General features: G+C 38.4%; 1 protein-coding gene across 4 annotated transcripts in view; it reads left to right on the forward strand.

Moving 5' to 3' along the window:
* The window catches only part of VWA8 (von Willebrand factor A domain containing 8), a 372743-nt gene that overhangs the window by 187289 nt on the left and 167332 nt on the right, over window positions 1-18122 (forward strand). For all 4 annotated transcript variants that reach the window (XM_044926848.2, XM_025263046.3, XM_044926849.2 and 1 more), the window contains exons 24-26: window positions 3822-3941; window positions 6590-6795; window positions 8679-8830. In XM_044926848.2, coding sequence (XP_044782783.2) covers window positions 3822-3941; window positions 6590-6795; window positions 8679-8830 — 478 coding nt within the window. The remainder of the gene's footprint in view (window positions 1-3821; window positions 3942-6589; window positions 6796-8678; window positions 8831-18122) is intronic.

Raw genomic sequence — 18122 nt, forward strand, 5'->3', positions numbered from 1 at the left:
AAGATCTTTAGCCACTGAAATATAGTCAATAGCAAGGTAGCCAAACAAATTGAGACTAATGACTGAAATCTTCAATATTCAAAAGGTATGTACAGAAGACTATAAAAATGTACAAGTCCGTCGCCACAGAGGTTTCTTCTTGGACATTGTCATTGCAAGACTGCTGCGTCTCAACCTGGGAAACTTAGGACTAATAAAAGTATTCTGAGACGGCAGTTTCATAATGAGTGTAGGAAAAACTGAGAATTTGAGTTAAACCGCCTGATAACCATCTTTTAGAAAATCATTCAGACTCTCAAGATTTGAATGCTGCCTGCCCTTTTTAGAGGCATTATAAGGACAGTGAAATAGAAAGCAAGAGAGAACTACTGGAACAAACTTGTGGTTAAACAGAGACAATCTCCAAGCAAAGGAGTCATCATCATAATTTTTAAATTCAAATTTGATTGCAGATGACATTTTAAACACAAGAGCAGCTGAAGCTCTTTTGAACATAGTTTCAGAAAGCATCACTTCCATGCCTATGTTTTTCATTTTCTTAACTTTTTAAAAGTTTCGTGTTTTATTGCCATTTTTATGTTAGTTAACTAATTAAATTTTTCATGTGATGACATACCTTGTTATTTACCACTACTAAAATAAATGGAGATCAAATGTTAAAACTAATGGTGGTATTAGTACATGAATATATGGCACACTGAAAGGATACTTTTTGTTATCAGAAAGAAGTAATGAGCGTAACTTCATACAGACTCACCTCAATAAAACTCCCAAGTACTTCGCATCTGTGAAAAGAAGAGAAGCAAAACACAAAGGAGAAAAGGAAAGATGTACCCATTTGAATGCAGAGTTCCAGAGAACAGCAAGGAGAGATGAGAAAGCCTTCCTCAGTGATCAGTGCAAAGAAATAGAGGAAAACAACAGAATGGGAAAGACTAGAGATCTCTTTTAGAAAATTAGAGATACAAAGGGAACTTTTCATGCAAAGATGGGCTCGATAAAGGACAGAAATGGTATGGACCTAACAAAAGCAGAAGATACTAAAAAGAGGTGGCAAGAATACACAGAAGAACTACACAGAAAAGATCTTCATGACCCAGATAATCACGATGGTATGATCACTCACCTAGAGCCAGACATCCTGGAATGTGAAGTCAAGTGGGCCTTAGGAAACATCACTACAAACAAAGCTAGTGGAGGTGATGGAATTCCAGTTGAGCTATTTCAAATCCTGAAAGACAATGCTGTGAAAGTGCTGCACTCAATATGCCAGCAAATCTAGAAACCTCAGCAGTGGCCACAGGACTGGAAAAGGTCAGTTTTCATTCCAATCCCAAAGAAAGGCAATACCAAAGAACGGTCAAACTACCGCACAATAGCACTCATCTCACACGCTAGTAAAGTAATGCTCAAAATTTTCCAAGCCAGACTTCATCAATATGTGAACCGTGAACTTCCAGACGTTCAAGCTGGTTTTAGAAAAGGCAGAGGAACCAGAGATCAAATTGCTAATATCTGTTGGATCATCGAAAAACCAAGAGAGTTCCAGAAAAACATTTCTGCTTTATTGACTATGCCAAAGCCTTTGACTGTGTGGATCACAATAAACTGTGAAAAATTCTGAAAGAGATAGGCATACCAGACCACCTGACCTGCCTCTTGAGAAATCTGTATGAAGGTCAAGAAGCAACATGGAACATGGAACAACATGGAAGCAACATAGAACTGGACATGGAACAACAGACTGGTTCCAAAAGGGGAAAGGAGTACGTCAAGGCTATATATTGTCACCCTGCTTATTTAACTTACATGCAGAGAACATAATGAGAAATGCTGGTCTGGATGAAGCACATCAAGATGGCTGGGAGAAATATCAATAACCTCAGATATGCAGATGACTCCACCCTTACGGCAGAAAGTGAAGAAGAACTAAAGAGCCTCTTGATGAAAGTAAAAGAAGAGAGTGAAAAAGTTGGCTTAAAGCTCAACATTCAGAAAACTAACATCATGGCATCTAGTCCCATCATTTCATGGCAAATAGAGAAACAGTGGAAACAGTGACAAACATTATTTTGGAGGGGCACTGTGGTGTTGGAGAAGACTCTTGAGAGTCCCTTGGACTGCAAGGAGATCCAATCAGTCCATTCTAAAGGAGATCAGCCCTGGGTGTTCTTTGGAAGGAATGATGCTAAAGCTGAAACTCCAGTACTTTGACCACCTCATATGAAGAGTTGACTCATTGGAAAAGACCCTGATGCTGGGAGGGATTGGGGGCAGGAGGAGAAGGGGACGACAGAGGATGAGATGGCTGGATGGCATCACCGACTCGATGGACATGAGTTTGAGTGAACTCCGGGAGATGGTGATGGACAGGGAGGCCTGGTGTGCTGCGATTCATGGGGTCGCAAAGAGTCGGACACGACTGAACGACTGAACTGAAAATCACTGCAGATGGTGACTGCAGCCATGAAATTAAAAGGAGCTTGCTCCTTGGGACAAAAGTTATTACCAACCTAAACAGCATATTGAAAAGCAAAGACATTACTTTGCCAACAAAGTTCCATCTAGTCAAAGCTATGGTTTTCCCAGTAGTCATGTATGGATGTGAGAGTTGGACTATAAAGAAAGCTGAGCGCCGAAGAACTGATGCTTTTGAACTGTGGTGTTGGAGAAGACTCTTGAGAGTCCCTTGGACTGCAAGGAGATCCAACCAGTCCATCCTAAAGGAAATCAGTCCTAAATATTCATTGGAAGGACTGATATTGAAGCTGAAACTCCAGTACTTTGGCTACCTGATGCGAAGAACTGACTCATTTGAAAAGACCCTGATGCTCAGAATGATTGAAGGAGGGAGGAGAAGGGGACGACAGAGGATGAGATGGTTGGATGGCATCACTGACTCAGTTGGTGATGGACAGGGAGGCCTGGCGTACTGCAATTCATGGGGTCGCAAAGAGACACAACTGAGCGACTGAACTGAACTTTACTTCACATCTATCATTTTTTAGAGATGAACAGCCTTAAAGCCTAAGATTTAAATTAACCCAAATGACAGGTGTTCTGTCTTAAAATACCGATAATAAAGTTTTTGCTACCTTAAATTTTTCTTTGGACTAGCAGTTCAATCTTAAATGTACATCAGCCGGTAGTATATAATATTTACTTCCTTTAGTACCTTAAACATTTGCACAAAGACAGCTCCAGTCAACTTGAAATTACATATTTTAAGAACTTTGATAGAATCCCTCGAGTGGAAATAAATCAACTTTTCTCTAATGAATTGACCTGATGTTCAAGACTTTCTCCTGTGTAGTTAATCCTTTCAGGGTGGGTAATCTAAACAGGACTTAATCCTTAGCTACAAATTAGTAGGCTTTATGCAAAGGGATGCAGTTGTGATTTGATTAAAAAAAAAAAAACTGAAGGATGTTTAGATTATCCTTTGAATATCCTTTGGCTTATCCGTTGTTATAGATTCTTAATTGTATTTTAAATGAATGATAGGATCTCAAGCCAAGTTTAAGCACCATAAGACAACATTTAGACAAGTTTGCTTTTTAGATGTGCCTTTAATTTACATAAAAATGCAAGTTCCTGTATAATTTAGTATGCATTTTATCAGTATTCTCTTCTAAGCAAACTTTCTCAAAGATGTTTTGGTTTTCTTCAACCCAGTTATTACAACCAGATTTCTTAGAGTTGTTTGACAACCCTATAGTCATAAAACTATATGACTGCTTGTGTGATTCTAAAGGCTATAACTTGATACTCTTAAGAATTACTGAATATCAATAAAGAATAAATTGAAATTTTTTTTTCAGATGCTGCACTAGTCAATGGAAGAGAAAATGTTGTAGTGATTCATCCTGATTTTAGAATGATTGTTCTGGCCAACAGACCTGGATTTCCTTTCCTAGGCAATGATTTCTTCGGTACCTTAGGTAAAAACAATAATGATAGTAATAACCAAAACAATAACAATAACAATAATGATGTCATCCTAGTAACAGTGCTATATGGGCTGTCACTGAATGCTCCCGACTAAATGCTCCCATGTGCTATCATCATCACAACTATTTTATGAGAGTATTTTTATCCCCATTTTAGAGGAGAAGAATGTCTGATATTCGGAGAGATTATTTTTCTAGGGTCACTCAGATAATAAGTGTTAGAACTTGGCTTCATATCTAAGACTATCGATAGTCTTAGAGTGGAACACAAATTCAGAAAGGGTTTTTAGTGTTTGCTTTTCATCACATCACCCTAACTATGGAAAAGTTTGAGGCCAGCTCTGGGGAGACCGATTCACATTGATTGGAGAGGTCCAGGGATAAACTGAATCATCAGGAACCTTTAAGAAGAACTTCTCTTCTCTGTGACAAGTAGCTAATTCTGAATACTGGGTATTCCATATTCAGTGTGAAGCAGGCTCAGTCTCCTAGTAGGATTTTTGATCTGGCGACTCCACATCAAGGAATTTATCCAAGGAAATTCCCTGTGCAATAATTTAAGTACAAGGATAGGCAACCTAGCATTGTTTATAGTTGCAAAACTAGAAGGAAACAACCCAAATGTATACCGCAATGGGACTAAATGAAGAAGTTCTATTATATATCCACTCAGTAGATTACCATGCACTTGCTTAAAAAAAGGCAGAGCGTGAGTTTACCAGTGCTGACACCAAAGGACAAAAAGAGTCCTAGAAATGTATTAAGTGAAACAGTAAGAACAGTCTGTGCAGTAGCCTGCCAGGTGAATTAATAGAAAATAAAAGGCAAGAGGGGTGCGTGCACACGAATATGCATGACATGCATAGAATGTCCTCAGGTGAGACTCTCGCATCCTCTAACCTCACTGGCCTTGCTTCTGCCCTGCTCTGTGCTGCTCTCCCATCGCTTACCCTCTTGCAGCCTCCCTGCCCCGCAGCCCCGTCTGTGAACACGCCAGCCATGCTCGCCCCAGGGTCTTTGCAGTAGTTGGACCTGCCGAGCCCTTCCCCCACACACCTGCATCTGCCTCGTTGTCACCTTCTCAGGGAGGCTGTCCTGTCTGGCATCCCCAGCCATCACCGTTTCTCAAGTACTATACTGCGCTTTTCTTTTTTCCTTGAAATGTACAGTTTCTGACATTGGTAATTATTGTTTATTTCCTCCCTACGCCAGAATCTGAACTCCATGAGAACAGGGGTTTGTGTGTTTTTGATCACTGAGGTCTATAAAGTACATAGAGTATTACTTGGCATATAGAAGGAATTTAATCATTATTCGATGAATGAACAAATAAGGAGTCAATTATAGCTTTATATTAGTGTTGCATTTGCTTTTCAGCAAAAAAAGGCCAAAGCTGTTTTTCATGTTTGTATTTGAATGAGTTTAGCCTATGAGGTACAAGCTTGAAGTTATCATGGTTGCATTCTATTCAGTTGCTTTCATGAATATATATGATAACAATAAAAGAATGATCTGAGTCATTTCTGAGTCCAAGTAAGTTCTAAATATCCTTGCTTTCTAAAATGAACATATTAAATAATGCAAATCTATTTACTCTAACTTCCTTTGGTCCCTGTCCTTTGGATTATAAATCAGAATTATGTGAACTTTTATCTGAGAAATTTTTCTCTCTCGAGCATAGATTGTATTTTTCTAATATATTCTCAGTTGTCTAAATTATGGGTGAAATATTTTGTTTCCTTTTCCTTGATTTTTATTTAGATATTATCTCTGCACGTTTACTTTTTTGAAACCAACTTATAAAGTATATTCTAGCAATGTGAACAAGATATAAATTGTTTAGAGAGTGATAATACTAATTTCCCCATTTTTAGTATACATAAAAAGTCATGCATATATGTATATAATTTCTGAAGATATTTACCATGTGTTATAAAGTTAAAAATGCAATCTCAGAACCACATGAGTATTTTCCAATTAATGGAAAAAGACTAAATTATCAAAACTATATATGTTTGTATGTGTGCATTTAAAATGGAGTAGGACATGGCAACCCACTCCAGTATTCTTGCCTGGAGAATCACATGGACAGAGGAGCCTGGCGGTCTACAGTCCATGGGGTCATTAAGAGTCAGACATGACTGAGTGATTTATATATGCATTTAAAAATACTAGCAGGACCAATATTATAAAGCAATCATCAATCAATTAAAAATAAATAAATATTAAATACTGACATGAAAAATATGAAAAAATGAATACACTGAACTGTTAACCCTGGGTGCCTGTAGGGGAAGGAGTGGGATTGGCAGAAGCTCACAGGGACTTCTCTTTCTGTTCTTTGTACTCGAATATCTACCAGTGAGATTATGTCCAAGTATCATATAATTTTTAACAGAAATAAATCTATGTAGAATAAACCACACATCACTCAGGCTCATTTCCTTTTGCTTTAGTCATTTGCTTTTTTCTGTATACCTATTGTTGGACAGGCTTTCTACGCAGTTTTACACATTTAAAAATAGAAGTGCTTTGGTGAGCAACCCATGGCTCTTTAATTGATCATTTCGTCTTTGCTATGTCCTTATAAGGGGTTAGTTGCATACTGAGTATGAATCTTTTTTTTTTTTTTCTCATAGGTGATATTTTTAGCTGCCATGCAGTGGATAATCCCAAACCCTACTCGGAACTCAGGATGCTCAGGCAGTATGGCCCAAATGTGCCCGAGCCCATCCTTCAGAAGCTCGTTGCTGCCTTTGGAGAACTGAGGAATTTAGCTGACCAGGGTATTATTAACTACCCTTATTCTACCAGAGAAGTTGTCAACATAGTCAAGCATTTGCAGGTATGGCACCTGCCTCTACATAAAAGTTTAAAAGAAGTCATCAGTCATGTTTTAGATTTTTTTTTTTTTTTTTGCCTAATTTATACCAAGTCTTTCCATTTCTCTTAAATACTGATTCAGGTGATATAGTATGACGTGTCTGTAATCCAAATGAACATCTGGATTGACTTTGACAAGGTTCCATGCCACAGCTATTACCAAGGAGCTGGGAAATTTGGTGGAGGTTTTCTGGGGAGTGTGGGAAGACAGGAGAGTGAGACAGAAGGGAAGCTTTACTACTATTTGACTAAACAACAAGCATATATGGTCTCTGAGTGAAAATATTTTCATTTTGAAAATGAAAGACTTGAAGATAAAAAACTGACTGGAAACTAATAGTGTTGATTACATACCTGTAAATACTGTGAGAAGGTTTTGTTGGATCGAGTAAGTGGGCAAGAGAATGAAATTCCTTATAGCCATCCACAATGCATAGTTCACCTTGGAGGGCTTGCCTGATAGCTCAGTTGATAAAGAATCTGCCTGCAGTGCAGGAGACCCTGGTTCAATTCCTGGGTCAGGAAGATCCACTGGAGAAGGGATAGGCTACCCACTCCAGTATTCTTGGGCTTCCCTTGTGGCTCAGGTGGTAAAGAATCCGCCTGCAATGCAGGAGGCCTGGGTTCGATCCCTGGGTCGGGAAGATCCACTGGAGAAGGGATAGGCTACCCACTCCAGTATTCTCGGGCTTCTCTTACGGCTCAGCTGGTAAAGAATCCGCCTGTAGTGCAGGAGACCTGGGTTCAATCTCTGGGTTCAGAAGATCCCCTGGAGAAGGGAAAGGCTACCCACTCCAGTATTCTGGCCTGGAGAATTCCATGGACTTTATAGTCCATGGGATCACAATGAGTCGGACACAACTGAGCGACTTTCACTTTGACTTTTCACCTTGGTAAAAGAAGACAAAAAGCCTGTGTAGATTCTGCTTTTATAACAAATGATGGTTTCCAAGTGAACAGTCATAACATAATGACTCTTGACCCCTGAAAACCTAGACGAAAATAGAAGGCTTTGCTCTGCCTGTAAAACCAAGTCCAGCTGAGATCCCAGCACCTAGAGAGAATCAAGACAGAGGCGATGAATGGCCCAGAGGACCCCAGCAGTGTGAAGTCAGCTGTCTGTAACCCTCGTTTTCTTTCCCTCTGCGCTTGCCTGTGTCTCTGTTTTCTGTACTTTTTACCTCCTTTTCCTTTCTTTTCTTATTCCTTTACCTTTTTTTTCATTTACTCTTGGACTTGTGACTTTTCTGAATATTTCCATATAGATATTCAACACTCCGCTCTATTTAAGTAGCATTTTTTAATTTGGTCAATCCAGTTGTTGTTTAGTTGCTAAGTCGTGTCCGACTCTTCTGCGACCCCATGGCCTGTAGCCCGCCAGGCTCCTCTGTCCATGTGGATTCTCCAGGCAAGAATACTGGAGTGGGTTACCATTTCCTCCTCCAGGGGATCGTCCTGATCCAGGGATCAAACTTGCGTCTCCCACATTGCAGGCAGATTCTCTACAACTGAGCCACCAGGGAAGCTCGGTACTCATTTTAAAAGCGGGAGATTTCAGAAAGTGGTGAAAGTCACCAAACCCCAGGATTTGAGTACCGATTTAACATTTGAGAGAAAGAACTGTTTCCCCTCAAATTCTGAAATTTATTGAAAAAGAGAAATATTAAGTCATCAGGGCAAACATTAAAAGAGAAAAGCATTCCTCCTATCTGTTTATCTGACAAGGCCAGTAGGAAAAGGTCTAGTGAAGTTTATTTGATCATTATTCTGTCCGTTTGGGAAATCTTTATAATACTGTGTATTTTATCACATGGTAATAAGGGATTTTTTTTTTTTTTAATACAGAAGTTTCCCACTGAAGGTCTGTCCAGTGTGGTTAGGAACGTGTTTGACTTTGATTCCTACAACAACGACATGAGGGAGATTTTGATTAACACTTTGCATAAATACGGAATACCAGTTGGAGCAAAACCATCCAATGTGCAGCTGGCGAAGGAGTAAGGCAAATCACTCTTGATAAAGTACTCTTGAGTGTAACTGTTCTGATTCTCAAATGCTGATCATTCTGAGTCTACCGTTATACTCTACTAAACTGACCTGGTGTGGAAATTACTTTTCCATGAGTAAGCTCTTCAAGTATATGGTGCTATTTGCTGGCTGGATTTCGGTTAAATAGCATTATTTATAGGTCTGTAAATTGAGAAATTCAGTTATTCCAAATGTCCCATGAGTAGATGTAATGTAATCAAATAAAGGGAAATATTTGTTTCTTTAACAGTCTCTGTCCTTTTGTTGAATTCCTCTGATTCTCATTTTTTCCTAACCTAGTACAGAATCATTGTACAAACATGCAAACTACATGAAGAGATAATATATATTTAGTTAAGGTGTTCTTATTTCTGTCACCATATATTCTTCTGTTATAGTTTTCTAAATTTATAATCATATTAACTTGAAATTTGGGGATTACTTATTTTAGCCTGACAGATGAAAGAGGCAGGGAAAATAAGTGGGTTTTGTTTCATGTGGGCTACTTGCCTGCTTTTTATTTTGTAATTATAGGCTATATACTTAACAAAGAATCTTAACAAATATGATATTGTTGACCAGAAAGATAATTGACAGTGTTTATTAGTAGGATAGTTAAGTCAGTGCAAATTCACAAGAAAACAGTTTTAAATATGCATAACTTATTGATAATGCATCTAATGTTGTCTTTGTCTGTAGGGAAATCCATTATCATAAATTCCCAAGGGACAAAAATTGCTTTTTATTTAACTTCGGTCTCATATAGGAGGAACTCTCTGCCTTAGGAAAAGACTGTTGTATATAATGATTAGTCCAGCTACATATATTTATTCTAAGTGCTTACATCATCAGTATTTATTCTTTGAAGTTATTATAAAACTTGTTAGAATATATGCTAATAAAAATAAATTGTTAAGGCTTTAACAATTTCTTCAAAGATTTCTTAAAAAGAAACAAATATTTCCCTTAGTGGTAAAAGAGCTAGATGGAATTATGTTAGAAATTTATCAGTGATTTGGTTTATATTATTAATAAGTAAGTTTTCTTTTTGATAAGAATGATTTTATGTCATTGCTAATATATACACTTTTCTGTGGAATACTGTTTTACTGATTAATTAGGAATATTTATGGGCATTTTGAAACTAGTTTGGTGATTTAATGGGTATAACTTATCTCCTACATTAGAGAGTTCAAGAAATGTCTTTAATGTGCAAACTTCTGTTAGTACTCATGTTTTTTTGCATCCTTTTTATAAATTATATCTTGAGTTTCAATTGGAAATAAGATGATTTTTAATTTGTTTTACCATTAACAAATTTATATACAGTTTTAGCTTCATGGAAACCAGGCTTGTGATTTTAAAACAACTTTTTTTCTACTCTGTACAACTTGAAATAAAATTTAAAATGTGTATTAGTTGGTAAGATCAATCAAAAGAAAAACTGTTGGCTATTTAAGTTTCTAAGGAAGACAGATACAGTGATTTAACTTAGGCATTACTGTTTCCAGTTCTATACCGAAAAATTCTTGCCATGGCTTGTTCATTGTTGCCATGGCGAGTTAATTCCAACTCTTTTTTTAAATACTTGTTTTTGAGTGGAAGCAAAAGTGCATTGAGCCTGGAAACAAGATGGTCATGCCTGAGACCAGCATGGAAAGAACTAGTTGTCCACCCACTGCATGTAGCTAAAAATAGACTTATAGCAGATGTGGGGTAAGTGTGAATTTTCCTTTGGAGTGGAGATAATAGCGGACTGCAATTTGCACATTCAGAGCACGTTTTCATCACCTGTAAATTGCAATGACTTGAACAGCTCAAAGGTAGTGATGCTATTTTATTAATGAAATCCACAGGTTCCATACATCTTATTTCTATCAAATTATCAGCCTTGTACTTTGAGAGGGTAGCATGGTAGGGTGAACAAAGCAATGTCCTGGGAATTCAGCAGTTAGTGACATGTTCAACGTGCATATCTGGGTTAAACGTGAAGAAACAGATTTTACCCTGTTTGTAAAAATGAGAGCATTTTACTGTAGCGTAACCATATAACTTATCACCTAATCAAGATGCTTTTTAGAATGAAAGGGCACTATTAATAATAAGTCTGTAAAAAGAGATGTGGAATAAGACTGTTCTAGTGAGACCACAGTATATTTTCATCTTTAGAAGGTTAATAAGGTTTCTTCTTATTCTAACACCCTTTGCATTTTAATATAATCTTAATTTTCTCTCATCTGCAAAGACAAAAACAAATTAAAAAGAAGTAATACTTATACTTTCTCTCCTCAAGTAGCATACTGATAATAGTAATCACAGACCTCTGAAAATTCAAAGTTGTCCCCATGCAGTCTTATGATTTGCTTTGACTTTTCTAGACCTTTGGCTAAACTTTATACTTCACTAACTGATGTTGGTTGCTGCTCTTGTTCAGTCGCTAAGTCATGTCCAACTCTTTGCAACCCCATGGACTGTAGCCTGCCAGGCTCCTCTGTCCATGGGGTTTTCCAGGCAAGAATACTAGAGTGGGTTACCTTTTCCTTCACCAAGGGATCTTCCCGGACCAGGGATAGAACCTGTCTCTCCTGCATCAGCAGGCAGGTTCTGTACCAGTGAGCCATCAGGGAAGCCCACACTTCTCTAGACCCTTTGCTAAATCAGTTCTGTGAGGCCACTCCTGTTCATCTCTGGACATCCTGTGTTAGTGAAGAAGATTCACATTAGATTTCTGTCCCTAAGGAAGAAGAACCAAATGTTTTAATTGCTATTAATATCCTTTTGCCCTGAATGAAAAATTATTGCTACAGCCTGCTAATTTTCTTGTTCTCTAACTCAATCTTTATTCAATAGGAAAAAAAATTGCATTGAACCCAGAATAAGATGGTTACATTCACACACAAGATGGTGATGAAAAAATAACTGACCATGAGTATAAGTGTATAAGTAAAAAGAGATGTAAGACAGATGTTGTTGAAGAGGGAGACTTTCCCCGTGGGGCAGAGGTGATGCTGGTCTGCTGTTTATACTGTATAAACAGTCTTCTGCAGCTACCTTCCTCCTGAACTGAAATCAGAATATACTGTGGCTGTTCGGTGATGCTCTTCAGTGAAATTCCTGAGACCTTGTCATTTTCATTCTCCTAAAGAGTGCAGTGAGATGGTGCCTGTCTCATTCATAGGTCTCTGTAAAAGTTTTTTTTTTTTTTTCCATTGGAGTATAATTCCTTTACAATGTTGTGATACTTTTCTGTACATTTTTAAAAGGCCTAGTGTGATATTAGGAGATGAATATGATTTATCTTATTTACTAAACTTGTAAACTGGTACTTGTAGGCTGTCATACTGGGTAGTTGTTTTAGCTTGCTTGATTAAGCCATAATGCAGCTCTTTTTCCCGATCTAAACACATTCCACATCTCAGTATTGGGATTGGAACTGGCTGCTAGGTCCCTATGTTGCATTTGCCCCTTTATACTAGTATTTCTTGAAGTTTTTCTGTTGTTTCCTTTTAAGTTTCTAAGACATGGGAAAGGATATGTCAGAGAGGTGACGACCATAATAAGCACACTGGGAGTAATTTAGGCAGAAATAGGAGGATTTGGCTTAAACTCCGAGCTCTTAAAAAAGTAATCTGAGCTCTTGAGTTTCAAATGTCATTATTGGGGAAAAAAATACACATACACACACATATACACACACATATGTATGCATGCATGCTCAGTCAGTGTCTGACTCTTTATAACCCCACCAGGCTCCTCTGTCCGTGGGATTTCTCAGGCAGGAATACTGGAGTGGGTTGTCATTTCCTTCTCCAGGGGATCTTCCCAAACCAGGGATCAGACCAGTGTCTCCAGGATTGGCAGGCAGATTCTTTACCACTTGAGCCACCTGGGAAGCCCCACACATACGTATAATAAGGTTCGAACATCCAACCAAACACATATAGATTATCTGCTATAATAGATATAGATCTACATTTCAAAGCAAAGTTTGCTTGTTTTACCCTCAGATAAGCTTTTATTATTGTTATTATTCAAGAATAAACATACTACTAGCACATTAACTCTTTCAAACTTAAAGCTGTTTCAGAGTAAGTTGTGAACTATAACACACTCAGGAAACATTTGTTTTAAATGGAGAAAAAGTCCTTTTTTTCTGTACATTCATTTTCAAGAGACTTATACAATATTTCATCTTAATATAGGTAATATTATCATTGCATTTTATAGATAAAGAATTTGAGGAACAGAGAGGTTACCTCACCTACCTAAGGTTAGAAATCCGATCAGGAGCAGAACTGTAATATGCACAATTTTAATTCCAGTTTTAAAGATGAATATAAGCAGATCCATATGCACGTGTAGGCAGTTTCTAAATCAGAATTTTTCTTTGCATACTGAAAATTACCAATAGTTTTGGTTTAAAAGCACCTTAGAACTTTAGATAATCAACTTGGAAATCATTGACCATGATGTCATACATGTAATATACATATGCTTCAGAGAGTTGTGATAGACTTAGATTTGAGGGATTTAGCCATATTTCACAATGTTGAAAAGCAAGTTGATATAGACTTTTGGCACAACAAAAATCACTTTAAAGACCTCTTCATCCCCAGTTAAGCTTTCCTCTTTTTTTTCTTTTTCTTAATAATGAAATATCATGAAGTAAAACACAAGGTAATTCATTCAGAAAAATAAAAACTCTAGAAAACTTATATTTGACTACCATACAGAAGAAGCAGACTAGCCATCATTCTTCTTGATTTGGAACACAAAAGGCATTTACTAAGTCTTCTCAAACATTGTAGGCATTTTTACATCAATCAAATATACAAAGACATTATCTCCACCTTCTGAATTTAACTTGGTGTGTTTATCTCTTCCTGTCTTCCCTAGGACACACACCTATCTGTAAAATATTTAAATGCTGATTCTTCTTGATCCACACTCTTTGCCCTCAACCCTATTGATTTCTTTTTAAAATGCTGCTTGATTTCTGAAGCCAGTTTTATAAACTTTTATATGTAGCATTTCTCTATGATGTATACCAACTAAATGAAGAATGATGTCCTATTTATTTTTAAAATAAATTAGCAAAAAGAAAAATTAAAACACTAATAATTCCACCATCCAGAAACAATTATTATTTAATCCTTCTAGATCTTTTCCTAGGGTTCTATGTGTTATTTCAACTGAGAAATATTTCTTTAGTTTTTTTTCCCCTGAGTTTTTCTTCTTAATAAAAGAGACATGACCCTGAAAGGAGATCCTTTTTAAAACACTTACTTCCCAATCTTCTTTGTTGAAAAGAAATATATCTATAGTAGATTAGATTCTAGCATGTATACACTCATCTCACAATCCCACTTTTTTCTCCTTCCCTCTTGATCCTTGAGTTTTTAGACTTAAAGTATTTATTCTAAACATAATGAACAGATTCATAAAGCGTATAAGTTGCTTTAAGCTAGGCATTTCTCTGGCATTTCAACAAAAGTAAGGAATAAACACATTAATACCAACACTTTGTGTCTTTATGCATATGTTTAAATGTCATTATGCTTTACAGACTCATAGAAATGCTGTTGCTAGCCAGACTGCACGTCTAAAAATGACTGCTGTGTGTGACTGCGCTTCTAAAGTGTCCCGTGGCTGGTAAAGAAGCCCTGTTGCAATCTTGGAATCACTCCTCTGATGTCCTGTTGATGTCTCTATTCTCTCTCTGCTTTCAAATGCTTTATTAAAAACTTTTAAACTTCACTTTTTCAGGTGAAATAAGGTAATTTGAATTAACTCAGTCTAAGATGATATTAGCCAATACCTTTTATTAAATTTATTTAATAGGTTCACATTTTCAATAATTTAAAAACACTGTGGTAGCTGTTGATAGTAGTTGCCTTTGAGAGAGGCTCTGGGAAGGAAAAGGAAAGCCTTACTTTCTGTCCTAACGTGCGTTATTTCCTATACTTTATTTTTTAAATGTCCCCAGACTCTCTGGGCCCTGGAATTTTCCCATTTGTTTTCTTATTTAAATAAAATAAAAATGTTAAAGATTTATTCTGAAATTGCTGTTTCTTGGGACCATGGCCTCCAGTATAGCAAAGCTTATACTGCCCTGCAATGCCTGCCCTGAGGGTGTAACAGTGACACCCTTACCAAGGACAAATGAGAAATCAAGTTAACCAGGCATGTCTATAGCAGCTCAACATAATATAAGTAAGTTTATGCATTGCTAGGGGCTTCCCCAGTGGCTCAGCGGTGAAAGAATCGGCCTGCCAGCACAGAGCCACAGGAGATGCAGGTTTGATCCATGGGTCGGGAAGATCCCCTGGAGGAGAGCATGGCAACCCACTCCAGTATTCTTTCCTGGAGAATCTCCATGGACAGATGGGCTGGAGGGTTACAGTTCATGGGATTGCAAAGAATCACGACTAAAGCAACTTAAGTTTATTCTATGTAGAATCCTTTACTTAACACTACCAACCTCAAAATTACACTTAATAATCTAGTTAGCTTTAGCCAAATAATTATCAATCACTCTGTATATGTGCGTCGCTTCTAAGTCATTACAAATGAAAGAGAGTTGGCTTCCATCTCTAGGCCAACAGCTCCTGTGTTCAAAGGTGGAGTGGATTACCCAGGGGAAATGTAGGGTGTACTTTCTGTAGACCGGCCTCAGACAGATCTGGACAAACCTGGTTGGGGAGGTACTCAAGGGACCCAAACTTGAAATACTGGATTAAATAACCTTTAATGTCCCTCAAGCTCATAGATTCTATGGTTCACTGCCCCCAGTTGAATTGGAAAGCTGAACAAGTAGTCACTCTTTTCCCTTGTATCAGCAGCCATTCACTACTTTATCAGCCAGTCTCACCGCATGTTTTGATAGAACTCCCAGTGAAGGTAGCTGAGGCTGTTTTCCTATTTGTTGTAAGAGATGTTAATATCTCACTGCAGTGTGTGTTACAGAATCATGTTTCGTATTCATCTTTCTCTTTAGAGCAGTGCCTGGTGTACATATTTCAGACAGAATAGCTTCATCTATATTGAATGTCTCTTAAAAGGGTATCTGTCTCAATGAAGACATATACCTGTGTCACACGAGTGTATGCTTCTCGGTTCTGTCTCGTCACAACCAAGATTTGGAGTGACGGACATTAAAGCCCTCGGCGTGTCATGGCTCTCAGGTCTTGGACAGACCATGTTACAGCTCGAAGGTCTCGAATGGACCATGTTATAGCTCTTAGACAAATCATGTTACAGCTCCGTGTTACAGCTCTATTTTATTTAGAAAATAGCAGGAAAATCCATCTTCAAGGTTCGTGAGGGCATGTTGACCCAAGGACGCGAAGAGAAGAGTGCCCCAGCACGCGGGAGAGAGAGAGACCCCCCCAGCCCTTTGGCTCCTCTTTTTATATGTTTTTTCTCCCCCTGGGCCTGCCCTATGTAAATTGGGCTAGCCAGGAGTGCTGTTTGTTCTGCCTGACTCCTCACTCCGGTCCTCGGACCTTCCTTTGTTCTATTTTCATGGGCTTTTCTCTTCCTTGTCTTTTAGCCACCGCCATTCTGGACTCCTGTTTCCTATTCTAACTACCTAACATCTGTATCTATCTTCTTCCACATAAAGACTTATCCTGTGTAACTGAAATGTCAATGTGGCTGCTTCTTCTCTGACCGAGACTAACTATGGGGTCTTCCAAGTACTGAAAGTGTTAGTCACTCAGTCTTGTCTGACTCTTTGCAGCCTCATGGACTGTAGCCCACCAGACCCCCTGTCCATGGAATTCTCCAGGCAAGAATACTGGAGTGGGTTGCCATTCCCTTCTCCAGGGTATCTTCCTGACCCAGGGATCAAACCCGGGTCTCCTGCATTACAGGAAGATTCTTTACTGTCTGAACCACCAGAGAAGCCCCAAATACCGGGAGACATCAAAAAGAACATCCCCAACCAGGGTTCTCTCTAGAGTGATTTCATTAGGTTTATTTTTGACTGTAAGAGTGATTATCAGTTTACTATTTATCCCATTAAATTAAAAGACTCTCAATGTTTTGTGCTTTCCCTTCTATTTTCCAAACTATTATATGCTGTAATTGTCCTATTAAAGAGTTAGTTTTTACAAATAGATCACGAAGTTCTAAGGTATACAGTTCTGCTCTTTGTGATGATTTACTTTCACTTTGTAAAATAGCTCTTTAGTTTTCAACAATAAGATTTACATAATGACATCTGAGATGAGACGGTTGGATGGCATCACTGACTCAGCGGACAGGAGGTTGAGCAGACTCCGGGGCATAAGGGAAGCCTGAGCAGTGCACCTGCTGCAGGGTCACAAAGGCTGAACATGACTTAGCAGCTGAACAAACAGTGACATCTCAGAACTGTTATAAGCAGAAGGGTGGTACTGAGTTTTACAGTTTCACAGTCCTTGCCCTTCTTCTCTTGGTATATTTTGAAGTAGCTTCACAGTCATTTTATTAAAACTTGCTTTCACTTCCTTTATAGGGGTGCACAGAAAAATTTTAAAATATAACCAATCTACATAGAAATTGTCAAGATCTATGAATCTTCTTCAGTACTCATCTTCGACAGTCTCACAGACTTATCCTTGATCCTTGAGGCATTTGTAAATGATCTCTGTCACCTGGCTGGGTAGAAATCCTGAATCCCAACCAATTGGTAACTCTTTCAAACATACTTTCATCCTTTGTTGAGAGTTAGGTAGTCAAGATTCAGTGAGGATGATCTGCTGTGGTGGTTCATAACTTGCCATCAAGATGAGAAACAAGTAGGTGAAGCTGTTGGCACTTGTAATGTAACCAAGCATTCATTCATTTGGGCTTCCCTGGTGGCTCAGCAGTAACAAATCCACCTGCAGTGGAGGAGCCAAAGGAGATGTCATCAGGAAGACCCCCTGGAGGAGCACCTGGCCACCCACTCCAGTATTCTTGCCTGGAGAATCACATGGACAGAGGAGACTGGTGGACTGCAGTCCATAGAGTGGCAAAAAGCCAGACCCAACTAAAGCGACTTAGCATGCAACATGCACGCATTCGTTCATTTAGCAAACACGATTAAATGTGTGAAAATGTTGGTCACTCAGTCGTGTCCAATTCTTTGCAACCCCATGGACTGCCAGTACAGGAGACGCAAGAGACTCCAGTTCGATGCCTGGGTCAGGAAGATCCCCTGGAATAGGAAATGGCAAACCTGCTCCAGTAATCTTGCCTGGAAAATTCCATGGATGGAAGAGCCTGGCGGGCTAC

The sequence above is a fragment of the Bubalus bubalis genome, chromosome 13 (genome assembly GCF_019923935.1).
Source record: "Bubalus bubalis isolate 160015118507 breed Murrah chromosome 13, NDDB_SH_1, whole genome shotgun sequence".
In the NCBI taxonomy this organism is placed as follows: Eukaryota; Metazoa; Chordata; class Mammalia; order Artiodactyla; family Bovidae; genus Bubalus; species Bubalus bubalis.